Genomic DNA, 11937 nt, shown 5'->3' on the forward strand with positions numbered 1-11937 from the left:
ATCAACTATCAAATGGATGAACTTGCCTGTGACTGCCATCTGGTGAGTGGCTCTGGCTTGCTTGTCCTGCAGTCTGTAGGGAATCCCATGGATTGGGGAGATCTTCACATGTGGATCATCAAAACTGCAACAGCGAATCACAATGAGTAAAGATAATTACACTCACATCCTAATGTTCAATGTACGAAATGTTGGTCACAACAGTGGCCAATGCAGTAGCTGCTTCCTAAATCAGAAACTGATGTACGAGGGACAGAGCAAATGGGAAATCTGGGTTTATGATATGACAAAGAAATGCATTACTTATAGAAGCCACCTGGTACTGGCAGGATACTAAACACAAACTAATTGTGATACAGCCTCTTACGGGCTCACTGTACCAGCCGCTGATGATGACAAGTAAATACCGAGTTCTGGGTGTTCAGAGAAAAATCTATACCACTGCCACTTTCCTCACTATCAATCCATCAAAGACTGCCTTGGGACTTAGCTTACAATTCTGTGATGAAAAGCCAGTGGTTAACAATCTATTATGTCATGTTAGTACCATCAGGCTGGAAAAACATCTTTTATTTTGTACACCATTTTAATATCAAGAATGTGGTTAGTTTGACAATATTCTTCTGCCTCCAACTGCTGTTATATACCTTGGACAGGAGAAAAGCTGCTGCACTGTATTCTTATCATCATTAAGATTCAGGGATGCCACCAAGAAACAGCGAATTACTTCCCAGCACTGACGACGGTAGAACGGATCCGTCGTGCTTGACTTCAGAGCACTAAATGCTGTCTCCACGACCTGAAACACATAAGCAACAGTTTCAAGTTATAACGAGTGACAACACATGACAACGCAGGCCAGATTCACTGGTAAGGGAAGTCAAATGTTTTAGTTAGAGTAACTTGCATATGGCATCGTTATAATACTTTCAAGTACTGCACTTACTGTAATACTCTAAACACCTTTTCTCCACATCAGGGCGCATGTCATATTTATACAGTGTATTTCCAGAATCTTTGAGTTTCATGGACACCAACATATCATTGACTAGACTTTTATTTTGTAAGTGGAAACAAGTTTGACAAATCTCAACAGTAAAATAAAAATTAATTACAAGTATATAATTTTTGTATAGTCTATGGCACTTGCTGTAATTAGCATATTCTGTACATATTTCGGGTCTTGAGTCTGTGCTCTCTGTCAACTTGAACAGTCCAGATGAAGAAATTGAGATGGCAAAGATAATATCCCACATCCTTCAGGTATTGTAGACATCAATAAATTAAATTCCGACATTATTTTTTAAGTTACTGCTTTGCACAAACGTGGTGTTAGTCATTGGCATTCCTCTAGTCCATACCTCGCTTCTGTGTGATAATGTGCAAGTCACTGACAAATATGAGGGCATGAATACTATACCTTCTCCACAGGAAAGTCTATGGGTCTAGAGTGCTCCTGAAAATATGCAATTATCGCAGGACCAGGCGTCTCCCTGTCATTGTACTCAAGTTTCTGGGGCTCAATCATCATCTTCCGGTTGCCCCCACCAAATTTTCCCAGGACCCTGCAATGAACCAAGGACACAACTGTACACCCCTGATTTCATGTATCTTCCAAATTGCAAATGCTTAACCCTGTTGTGTACAAATGACATGGTTGGATTGAGGAACAGGGACCATGAATTCAAATATGTAATTAACTACCCAGGACAAGACAAAGAGAGATTAAAGTCATGGTTGAAAGGTTAGCTAGCACTCCTGCTTTAAGTTCAGGAAGTTTAAGGTTCTTCTGTGTGGATACTGACTAACGTGAGAGAGCAAAACTAGACAAAGTGTCAAATGCAGCCAAAACTTAAGTGTGCTCCATAAAGTACGGCAACAACAAAATGTGGCACTTGTTAAGGGATTTCTCAAACAAGCCCCAGTTACACAACTGGACTGTGACACAAACAAAAGTTGTGGGTATGTGAACAATTTCAAATAACAAATGGTTATTTAGTTTATTTACAGATAATGACACTGTCAATAGTTCACTTTTTGCAACGAATAACAAGATCACTATCAAATAATAAACCGGAAATGCACGACTACTCAAAAATTTCACTTGCAGTTATGGATTACTTAACAATGTTTCATCAACTGCACATATTACATAGCATCCGATGAGACGTAAGGAACATCACGAGAAATTCAGGAGAAGGGTTATATAACCTACTTTCCACCACTGAAGAATTTCTCTCAAACAACTACACGGAAGCACTTCAAAAAAGATCAGACTGTCCACAGGTAGCTATTGATAATGTAGGAGCCTGAATTTTACTATCTGATTTCAGCTTCATTTGAATTTTATGATCTAACCTATTTATGAGTGATAATTTAACTTATTACTACCAGTTGTTTAAATCTTCTAGTAACTTTTACTTAACAACACTTAACAAAAAATTGTAATACAATGGAGGAAATAATAACAAAACTTCTTCAAGCTAAATACATAATTGGACACCACACAGTACAGTCAACTGCAGACGTGCTTGTACCTGAATGCTACGTGTGCCACCTGGTCAGTTGGATTGTGCACAGTGCGCCACAACGCTTGCATCAGATCTGCTCGTACAGGTTGAATATGCTCATATAAAAAATCAGGTTGCAGGTTGTCCACACACAACTCCAGAGTACGAAGACCCTATTACCAACATAACAACACAGAGACTTTACTGACTTGACAGAAGGTATTGAGTCTTCATGAAAGACATGACAATCTCTTATTGAGAATATGAAACTGTTGCCAGTATTTGATGGACCTCAGTGACGACGTTCACACTCCAACTGCTTTCCTCTTAGCAAAGCCTCCGGTAGGTGCTCCCTGGATAAGAGAACTGGGGTACCACAGAAGCATTTTGGACACAGTGGTCATGAAAAATAGATTTTCAATGCCACTACCAGAACTAAAACCAAAGTTACGCAGTCAGTTTACTGTCTACCACAAGCCAACATTAAATATGTCACTGAGAACCATTTATATTAAGTGTTATGGAAATGAGTTCAATAAATGTGGAGATATTTCAAGCACATATTCAGACAACTATTACAGAAGGTCCTTTCTTTAAAGTTGAAGCATTAACTGAATGTATATACGGTTTACCTGGCTGATGAGGGTGGAGGAGCCATTCAGGGCAGATACCAGTGGGTCCATGAGCATCGGCAGATATGGCAGAAGAGAGCTCAGTCGAACGGGAACTGTCAGGCAGAGCTCCACAAACAGATCCTTCATGTGCTGCTTGTGCAAGCCACTCTGCAGGCTGTTGAGGCCTATACAGACCACAGAAATGCTGTTAATTCCTGAGCAACTTACTCCTTTAACATTAACAATGATGATCCAGTTCTTTGATAAAACAAACTGCTAAAAAGTGTCTTTAAATAAACTACAATTAAATAAACCATCTTGTGTTACATAACCAATTAAAAGTATCATTAAACACCCCAACAATCAACTAATTACTAAATTATGAGATGTTAAAATTTATAACTGATTCCTGCTCATTTTATTTTTCTCTTTCACTCAAAAATAAGTTAAAATTCACTACTGGTTTGCAGATTAAAGGGTTCATTTTAGGACTGAAAACATGTGCTATAAAAAATGAAGACCTTGCAGAAGGCTGGGCAAGAGTGGAAGGAACTCCTGGTACAGCAGGTCATGGCTTCCTCCACCGATAGAGCGGAACAGTGCGCGCAGCAACAGGAAGTAGTTGTATGGTTCCTTGGCAGTCATCGCCAGTTCCATAGACCTGTAGCAGACATTTCAGGGTTCTGAGAAATCAGAACATAAATTTCAGGCTGTACAAATAAGTATATCCTCACAGCTGCCTTGCAACTTTTCATTTTATAAAAAATTATCCTAATAAAAGTGCAAAGAAACCAAATAAAACTACTGGGTCTTACACTGAACACTAGAAGCATTGTAAACTGAATGACACTAGCATTGTTCGTCTCAGAAGCTAGCATAGCTGCCATGATGAGAATGTTGATAACAGAGTATGTTTTAAAATGTCAAATTGCAGTGGTACACAGTTCAAAACGAATTTCACAAAAATCAAGCAATGCAGGGTCTATAACAATTTTGTCTGCAGATATATCAAGGTCACACAGAAAGAATGAAAAACAGATAGACAATGAGCGAATAAGAGAATAAACAAAAAAAGAAATATGCCAAAATGCTAAGCAATAACTGCGAAGTCCATACCTGAATGACATACTCTAAACATGGAATCACAAAGTCTAGATACCTGTTAACAATCTGGTGCAGGTGTGGTCGAAGCATGTGCTCATTCTCAGCTGGGAACAAGCTCACACTTCCAAACACCAGTTTGAACAGTTTCAAGTACAGGTTACTGCGTTCCACATTACTTCCCATTTCTTCCATCCGTTCCAGCAGATATTCTACCAACACCGTAGCAAAGATAGGAGATGTTGTTGGATTTGAGAGGAATGAGTTGCCAACTATCTGCAGCGCAAAGTTGCGATAGATACGATCGACCATATAGTCAACTGTAGTGGAAAATATCTCCTGGAAAGTCTGTGGGTTCATCATTGAGAACTGAAAAATCCAAAATTAAGATAAATGTTGATTAAAGAAACTAAAGTTGAATTAATGAGATTTGTAGTTCAAAGGATTTTTTGTTGCTAAATGACAAAACAAGAAACATCACAGCTAAGGGACTGCACATTCAAAAACAAAGAACATACCAACACATTGGACTGTACACAGTCAAGGTCAGCAGCAAATTCTGCCCTCCTCCAGGACAACTATTATAACAAACCAGATGCTGATCAACTCCCTGACAGGCTGCTCAACTAACCAACTGACTAACATAATGATTGCCAGGATGAATAACATGTTAACTCCTGGCTCACTCTCAAATTAAATTAACCCAATCCTTTTCTGAAACATGGTTCTTCCTGTGCACTCAACAGATACCCAACCCCACCATTACAGTAGACTATCTTGTTCCATGTCACATATCGTTCCAAAAGGCCTACTCTGATACAACCCTTGAAACTGTTTCTGTCTCCTGGACTATAAGTTGAAAAACCAAACTCTTTCTAGTTTCCCAAAGAAGAATGCATTATTAAACTCGCAATACTCACAACTCCAGCAAAGTGTTCCAGCACCTCCTTCTCCTCCTTAGTTCGCACAGTTTGTGGTGACTGGGTCCTCTGTCCACCCGCTAGCACGGTGCCCGGAGCGAGAGGAGTCGCGCTAAGAGTGTAGATGTCCAGAGCCTGCATAGCCCACTTCACAAGTCGGATAAACACAAGTGTCTCCTTGGGCTGAAACTGCTTGCTCTGAATACCTGCATCGCCAGTGCTGTTCTGGAGACAAATGATGACTTTGTACAACTTGTGCTGAACAATATTCAGTGTGCTGCTATGCGCCAATGTACAGTGCAGCAGTACTTACCTTGCACGAGGCACAGCCCCACGTGATGGTCTTCACACCACAAACAAGCGTCTTGACAAGACCGCGACAATCTGTCACACTGTAGTTTCCAGCCTGTGAGGTGGGGAAGCCGAAACGTGATTTATCCCTCTCTTCTTTCACTGGGAGTGGGCCCCCTGCACATGGAGGATAAACCAGGAATTATATTCTAACAGTATCCACACACAGTAACTAGTAGACATGAATGGCTCAGTGCATTTGTACCCAAATTTAAACTATTTTATAGTAAGCTTAATACAAAATTTAAGATGCAATGCTAATTGGACTAAGGTACAGAAAAGCAGCTCCATCTATCTACTGCAAACTTACATGACTGTAAGTCATGACTATTTATCTCCTAAGTAAAGAGTCACTAAGCTAAGTCAAAAATATTCCCAACTTTTAAGGAATACATAGCATTATGATAGCATGGACTTAACATTGAACCAACTGAATGCTGAACGGCAATCACATCTTCATACCTTAAATCTCTCAATGTTACTTCCATATTACTTTCCTCTCTTGACATGCAAAACTCACCATCTGCTATGGCGTGAGCATGTGGTGGCTGCTTGGTATCCTCAGTCTTAACTTGGTCCACCCCACTTACGACAGGAGTTGTAGGGGTTGTGGGAGTGCCCACCACAGGGGTGACTGGGGCTGGTGTTCCACCTGGTGCAGTGCCAACTGTCACACCTGCAGTTGGTGATATCAGGGGCTTGCTGTAACAAATAACTGCTGACGAGTGCTAACCTTGCACAGAACCTGGCAACCTTACTGAAATATGAACATTTATTTTACGAGAAGTCCTGGGAAGATTTCGCATGCTTTGTACCAACAGTTCATTAGTTACTACCATCAAAATGAAAGCTAAATATTTCACATATGAACACAATGATATTAAAAATAACTTTATAATTGGCTTTTGGAGGCAGAAAGCACATCTGAAACATCAGTACAGCATTCACAGCTCTTCTGTTCTGTACACAAAGAATTAAGAGCATAAAACTCAGGCAAACTGCAGTGGGATTAAATCCAGGCATCTGTAACCATTAGCCAGTGCCAAATTAGTCCACACAGATATAATTAAATAAGTAGGAAGGTGAACTTCCATCTCTGTGCCCAACAGCCACACAATGAGGTAAAGATCTGTGCCTTTAGACCCTGGTGGATGGGGAAACCCTGGCAATTCTAACTGAAGGCAATAGACTGAGTACTCACTGAGTTATCCTGGACATGAGGATAGGCAGTTGCAGCTTGGCAATGGTCTTGAACTTGATAACAAACACCTCCAGCATCCTCATTAGCAGCTCACGTCCCTGCCCCTTCTCTTCCTCGCTGCGGGCCCTGATACACTCCACCAGGTTAAGCAACAGCTTGCAGGACATGGTCTGGATGCTGCAACACACCACAGAATTAAGCACCACAACCACCAGGTTCTGACCATGGTGAAGATGTTGGCCGAGGTCTTACAGGTTGTTTATGTTATGGTATTTATGTTTTAACCAACAAATTAACACCAGGAGCCTTGAATACCGTAATATTAAAACAGATCTTAAGAGGCATCAGGTATGGAGTGGATTAATCCAGCTCAGCATATGGTCCAATGTTGGGCTTTTATAAACATGGTGATGGATACCTCTAGATTCAAACACAGGATATCAAATACTTACAGAAAGACTTTGAAACTAATTTTCAGCATACAGACTTTAATTTTATAGCCTATAAAATGCAAACAGCAAATAGATATCTGAAATAAGTATGGATATACATGGCACTGGCTATCACCTTGTTGGCAATGTCTCATCATGGACGTTCTTGGAGAAGAGATGAACAGCACGGGCAAGGTCACAGAATGGCAGGTGCTGTCTCACATGATGCACCAGGTCAGCAAGTGTGCTGTATGCCAGGGGACGCAGGGACTCATGCGTGGTCCAACCCTTCCCCAGAAGCACATTCTCGTCAAACAGCCGCTCCATGTAAGGTACAAACTCTGTAATACAACAGACAATATAAAGAATTTATATACAGCATAATACTACTGGTACATCCAATCTGAAAAAAGCAAACAGCATTTGCCAGCATTTAGCAAGTGCTGGGTTGAACCATATTTTCATGACCAATCATCTCACTCTTCCATCACATAAAAGATTTTCATACAGAATTTTCATTCATAATCTGCACATGAGTCCTGTTGTTATATTATTTATCCAAAACGTAGCAAATCATAAGCCAAAAGGAGAACTGATAAAAGAAGATTAATATCAGCTGAAAAATATATTTCATGACAGTACTCACTAACACGCAGGTCAGTCGCAAGAATATGCCGGGAAGCAATGAGGAGCTCCTTGCGCAGATGTGTCACCTCCATGGGGCAGATTGTCAGCATACCCAGCAGCCCCTTCACCATGAGGCTTGAGTGCTGTGCCACCATCTCCTGGTACATGCGCACGATGTATGCCAGGAACGAAAGGGTCTTGATCTGTGCTGCCATTAAGTCCACAAACACCTCTTTGTTGAACGCTGGGTTTGCCCTTCAAGAAGCACCATGTATTAGTTTAACTACTGAGAGAACGTAGCATAAACACAAAAAAGTAAGTGAGGAAAACATGACAATGAAATTATTGGCTTCATTTTACTGAAAGAGAACCTTAAATGAAGGGAAGCCTTAAAATGTAAAAAATGAATGAGGATTTAAGTGTAAAATTACATAACACACCGATTGACCAACTCCATGTTACAGGTCTTTCAGACCAGCGGCCCAAAGCAACCAGCAGCTGAAGGCTTAAACACAGTCCCACATCACCACATTTACTCAAACAGTCAGATAAACAGAGCCATATGAGGCATTCAAAATATTGCTTTTACAACAAGGAGACTGGAAACACACTTGCTTATTCTCTACCTCAATAAACACTGATGGAGATTAACAAACTTAAAAGTGAGGATTTTAAAAATGATAGCAATAAACAACACGCCAACAAACAAAAGTTAAATTGGAATAATAATCTTTAGCGCCTACACCACATATTCAAACAACTCTGACTGTTTAGAACAGTGTTTCCCAGACCATCTTCTTCAGAACTCTGATAACATATGGGGTTCCATGAGAAAAATTTGATGACAGTAATTTCTTGCCAACGATCCTTAACATATTATGTCAAACCAGTCTGGTAAACAATGGTCCAAAATATACAGTATGGCAGGAGGTGTCATAAAAAGTAACACTGTACAAAACATGACAATTTTCACATCCAGAACACAACAAATGGAATTAAAACCACAAGAATGGTCACTAATCATATGAAATGTGCTATGAGGTGTGCATCAAAAGAAGAGAGTGTGACTGGCTCACCTTTGTTGAGGTGTCGGCTGGAGCGTGATCGTGGTCATGACAAGGGGAATGTAGTCGATCACATCCTGCTGCACATTTTGTTTGTACATTTGAAACATGAGCACTACCATGATGGGCAACTCCTGTAGAACCTTGAGTGACAACACCCCTTTTGGGATCAGGTTGTACTGAAAGGTTATAAATCCATCAAATCAAGTTTTCTCTTCAAAGTTCAAATGTATATTGTCAAAATATTCTTGTAGCTTTCATGTTCAAATTAACTTTCCTGCATAAAAGACTTATGTAAGGATCTGACTTCATGCGCATAAATGAGCAGAGATACATAATGAGATCAGCAGGTAATACAACACACAAAGAACCTTAATCTACTTCACTGAAACAGAAGAACATTGTGTGTAAGTACTTACTGATATCATGGTGCCATCGGCCGTTTTCTTCTCACTCTGAATGGTCGTGATTGTGTATGTCTCAGTTAACAAGGATTCTATGTTGATCTCAGAGAGATCTTTCACTCTCAGTGTTGGTCGAGGCTCGAAGATCTTTGTCATGTGATTTGGTAATTCCTGGTAAACCGTCCTCACAAACTGCATCAAGTGCTGGATCTGGGAACGACGACAGGTCAAGTGATACAACATTCATGAAATGAAACTCTGTATCTCCAGCATCTTACTCCATGAAATGAGTTTACACCTCACATGCAATTTTAAATATAAATTTTGTTACAATGACCCAATCAAATATAATATGGATAAAATGTTGATATGATGTAAAACAACTGGTCCTCAGGTAACACCTTTGGTGTGATAATGACAGAGTTTTTGTTTTCAATTCCATATCTTTAGAACTGATTTAACCATGTGAATTAGACTGACAGAATAGTTTCATTCAACACTGATCTGGTCTGAATGCTGACTGAGGAAACAATTCTATGTACCATGGTTAGCAGGTAAACTGATCTGTAAACATTAGTAGTTACACATAATAAAACAAAAACATCTGCAGATTAAACGCACGCCACAAAGCATAAACTGTATGTCATACAGCACTCTACTCTCTACTCTTCTCTACTCAACATTCTTCTCTAAATATGTTAGACTAAGCTCCTATTCTACAGTAGTTTTGCTAATAACAGATGTTAGACAATGATACAAAATAAATTACAAAGAATGACATATGGTAGGACCTCCTAAAGGTGATAACACATCAGCCAAAATGATAGACAATTAGGAGGGCCTCTTAAATTCCGTAGCAGGCCAAATGGCCATCATTAGTTTGGAAGATGTTCAAAGAAAGTAGGCTACAAAAGAAGTAATCGTGTGGTACCTCTGGATTGAACGCTGGACGGTATTGCTTATGCAGCTCGATGATTATCCTGACACACACTTGAACATTCTCTTCATTGTCTATCTGCAGAAGCTTCAGCATGAGTGACAGGATTGGCTTCACATATGGACGCAGCAAGTCGTTGGTTGGGAGGCGTGGGATCATTTCCAGAATCAACTTGCGTACTTGCTGCAAGATAACATGGCACCATAACTCTGAAGGCCATAATCTAAATTTTAACTACTACAAAACTGTCAAATCCCATACAGAACCAACTTCCACTATAACCGGCCTCATCACACACTATGCTGAGTAATTTTAGAAGTGAAACACGCAAACAGACATTCTATTCAACTATTTGTGTAAAAAAAACATCAAAAGATTCCTTTGTGCAGTGGCCATTGTCATGCCTTGAGAGCCCCAGAGTTGTGCCCACCTGGATATTGTACTCAGCTATGAAGTGAGGTTCTCCTTCCTGAAGAATTTTGAGGAATATTTTCATAAAATGATCCAAGAATGTTGGATACTGTGCAGATTTTATTATGACCTGCAAATAAAGATAACAGAAACAAAACGTGTAATATGAGAATGACTAATATATGTCACACAAATCATTAAAAAATGTAAAATATCTCAAGTAGCTATTCTCTACTTGCCTCAAAATTTTCACTGAGTTCTTGTGCAGCCTTCACTTTTATTTCATCCTTGGCACTAGAATCTGCTAAGATGGTTACATAAGATCGGTACTTGTTCATTTGAGTCAGTGGGTCACTTGAGCCTGCAGGCTGAGGTGGTGCCATCTTGAGACTTGTCATGAGGAGTTACTGAAAGGTTGTCTTGACTAAACTACATACAGCAGCTGTAGCAGAAAAATACCAACAGTTCCTATCAGTAGAAACACAAAAGAAGGTGAAGGCTGCAGGAGGCACCATAGCAAGAAATGTATTCATGTGTTCACTGGCCAATCAGCATATTTCCCTCCTGCACAAAATGCTTCATTTTCCTGCCTTCAGTGCCCAGCACTCACCCTAGGTGTGTCATGTTTGTGAAACTTTACATCAAAAAAATTACTGAGATAATCAAATATTTATGGCTGCTTTATACTGGGCTGTATATACATTCAGCTATCAACAACTAACTACTGAAACTAGTGTCCCTTACTAAGGGCTTACAAGCATGGAACACTCCACAATTATAACAAAATAAACAGCATAGACCGAGGCATGAACCAGAAACCTTTAGAATATGAAGCAAGAATGGTAAGAACTGTACAACAATCCCTAACAACATTTAGAAAATTAAAATTTATACACAACAACAAAAAATATATATATTCAAAATAATACGACGTATTTTCTCCAGCTTAGTTACTCCGTAATGTCCCCCCAAATAGTGATTTCCATGCTGCAAATAACGTCTCTGTGCCCAACAAACTCTCACAATTTACCGGTATATACAGAAATATACAACATACTTACACATAACGAAGTACCATGACAACAGATGTTAATGCAATAACACTTCGAGTGGAATACTTTTCGAGATATGTTGAACTGCTCCGACTACTGCAGGCCGAAGCAAACGACAAACAGCAGAACTTAAATACGAATACAGAAAACAAGTTTTAGATTATATAAAAATGTGGCTGTTTCCGATGAATTACCTCATCAGTTGATTGGATTAATCAACGTCTAGAAGGATATTCTCTTTCCATTGTTCTCATTTTAATGATTCAATTCGTTTGCTGCCATTCCAATCAATACAATCGATAGTACAGTTCATA

At 39.6% G+C, this 11937-nt stretch overlaps 1 protein-coding gene across 7 annotated transcripts in view; it reads right to left on the bottom strand.

The window, feature by feature from the left end:
- Nipped-A (Transcription-associated protein Nipped-A) overlaps positions 1-11931 on the bottom strand; it is a 45124-nt gene extending 33193 nt beyond the window's left edge. For 6 of the 7 annotated variants that reach the window (XM_087356663.1, XM_087356664.1, XM_087356662.1 and 3 more), the window contains exons 1-19: positions 11818-11931; positions 10811-11013; positions 10591-10701; positions 10155-10343; positions 9239-9433; positions 8832-8998; positions 7775-8010; positions 7265-7469; positions 6698-6874; positions 6017-6198; positions 5459-5613; positions 5146-5370; positions 4284-4594; positions 3646-3785; positions 3143-3309; positions 2538-2683; positions 1421-1565; positions 648-799; positions 27-124 (exon numbers count right to left, since the gene is read on the bottom strand). In XM_087356663.1, coding sequence (XP_087212789.1) covers positions 27-124; positions 648-799; positions 1421-1565; positions 2538-2683; positions 3143-3309; positions 3646-3785; positions 4284-4594; positions 5146-5370; positions 5459-5613; positions 6017-6198; positions 6698-6874; positions 7265-7469; positions 7775-8010; positions 8832-8998; positions 9239-9433; positions 10155-10343; positions 10591-10701; positions 10811-10969 — 3160 coding nt within the window. In that variant the 5' untranslated portion in view covers positions 10970-11013; positions 11818-11931. Of the gene's footprint in view, positions 1-26; positions 125-647; positions 800-1420; positions 1566-2537; positions 2684-3142; positions 3310-3645; positions 3786-4283; positions 4595-5145; positions 5371-5458; positions 5614-6016; positions 6199-6697; positions 6875-7264; positions 7470-7774; positions 8011-8831; positions 8999-9238; positions 9434-10154; positions 10344-10590; positions 10702-10810; positions 11014-11632; positions 11720-11817 lie in introns of those variants that run through there. The other variant, XM_087356660.1, reaches the window with a different exon arrangement.
- Positions 11932-11937: the final 6 nt, after the last annotated feature.

This window comes from Zootermopsis nevadensis, unplaced genomic scaffold, assembly GCF_977971745.1.
Source record: "Zootermopsis nevadensis isolate Lab colony 2312 unplaced genomic scaffold, Znev_1.0 Znev_ptg000027l, whole genome shotgun sequence".
NCBI classification, from domain to species: Eukaryota; Metazoa; Arthropoda; class Insecta; order Blattodea; family Termopsidae; genus Zootermopsis; species Zootermopsis nevadensis.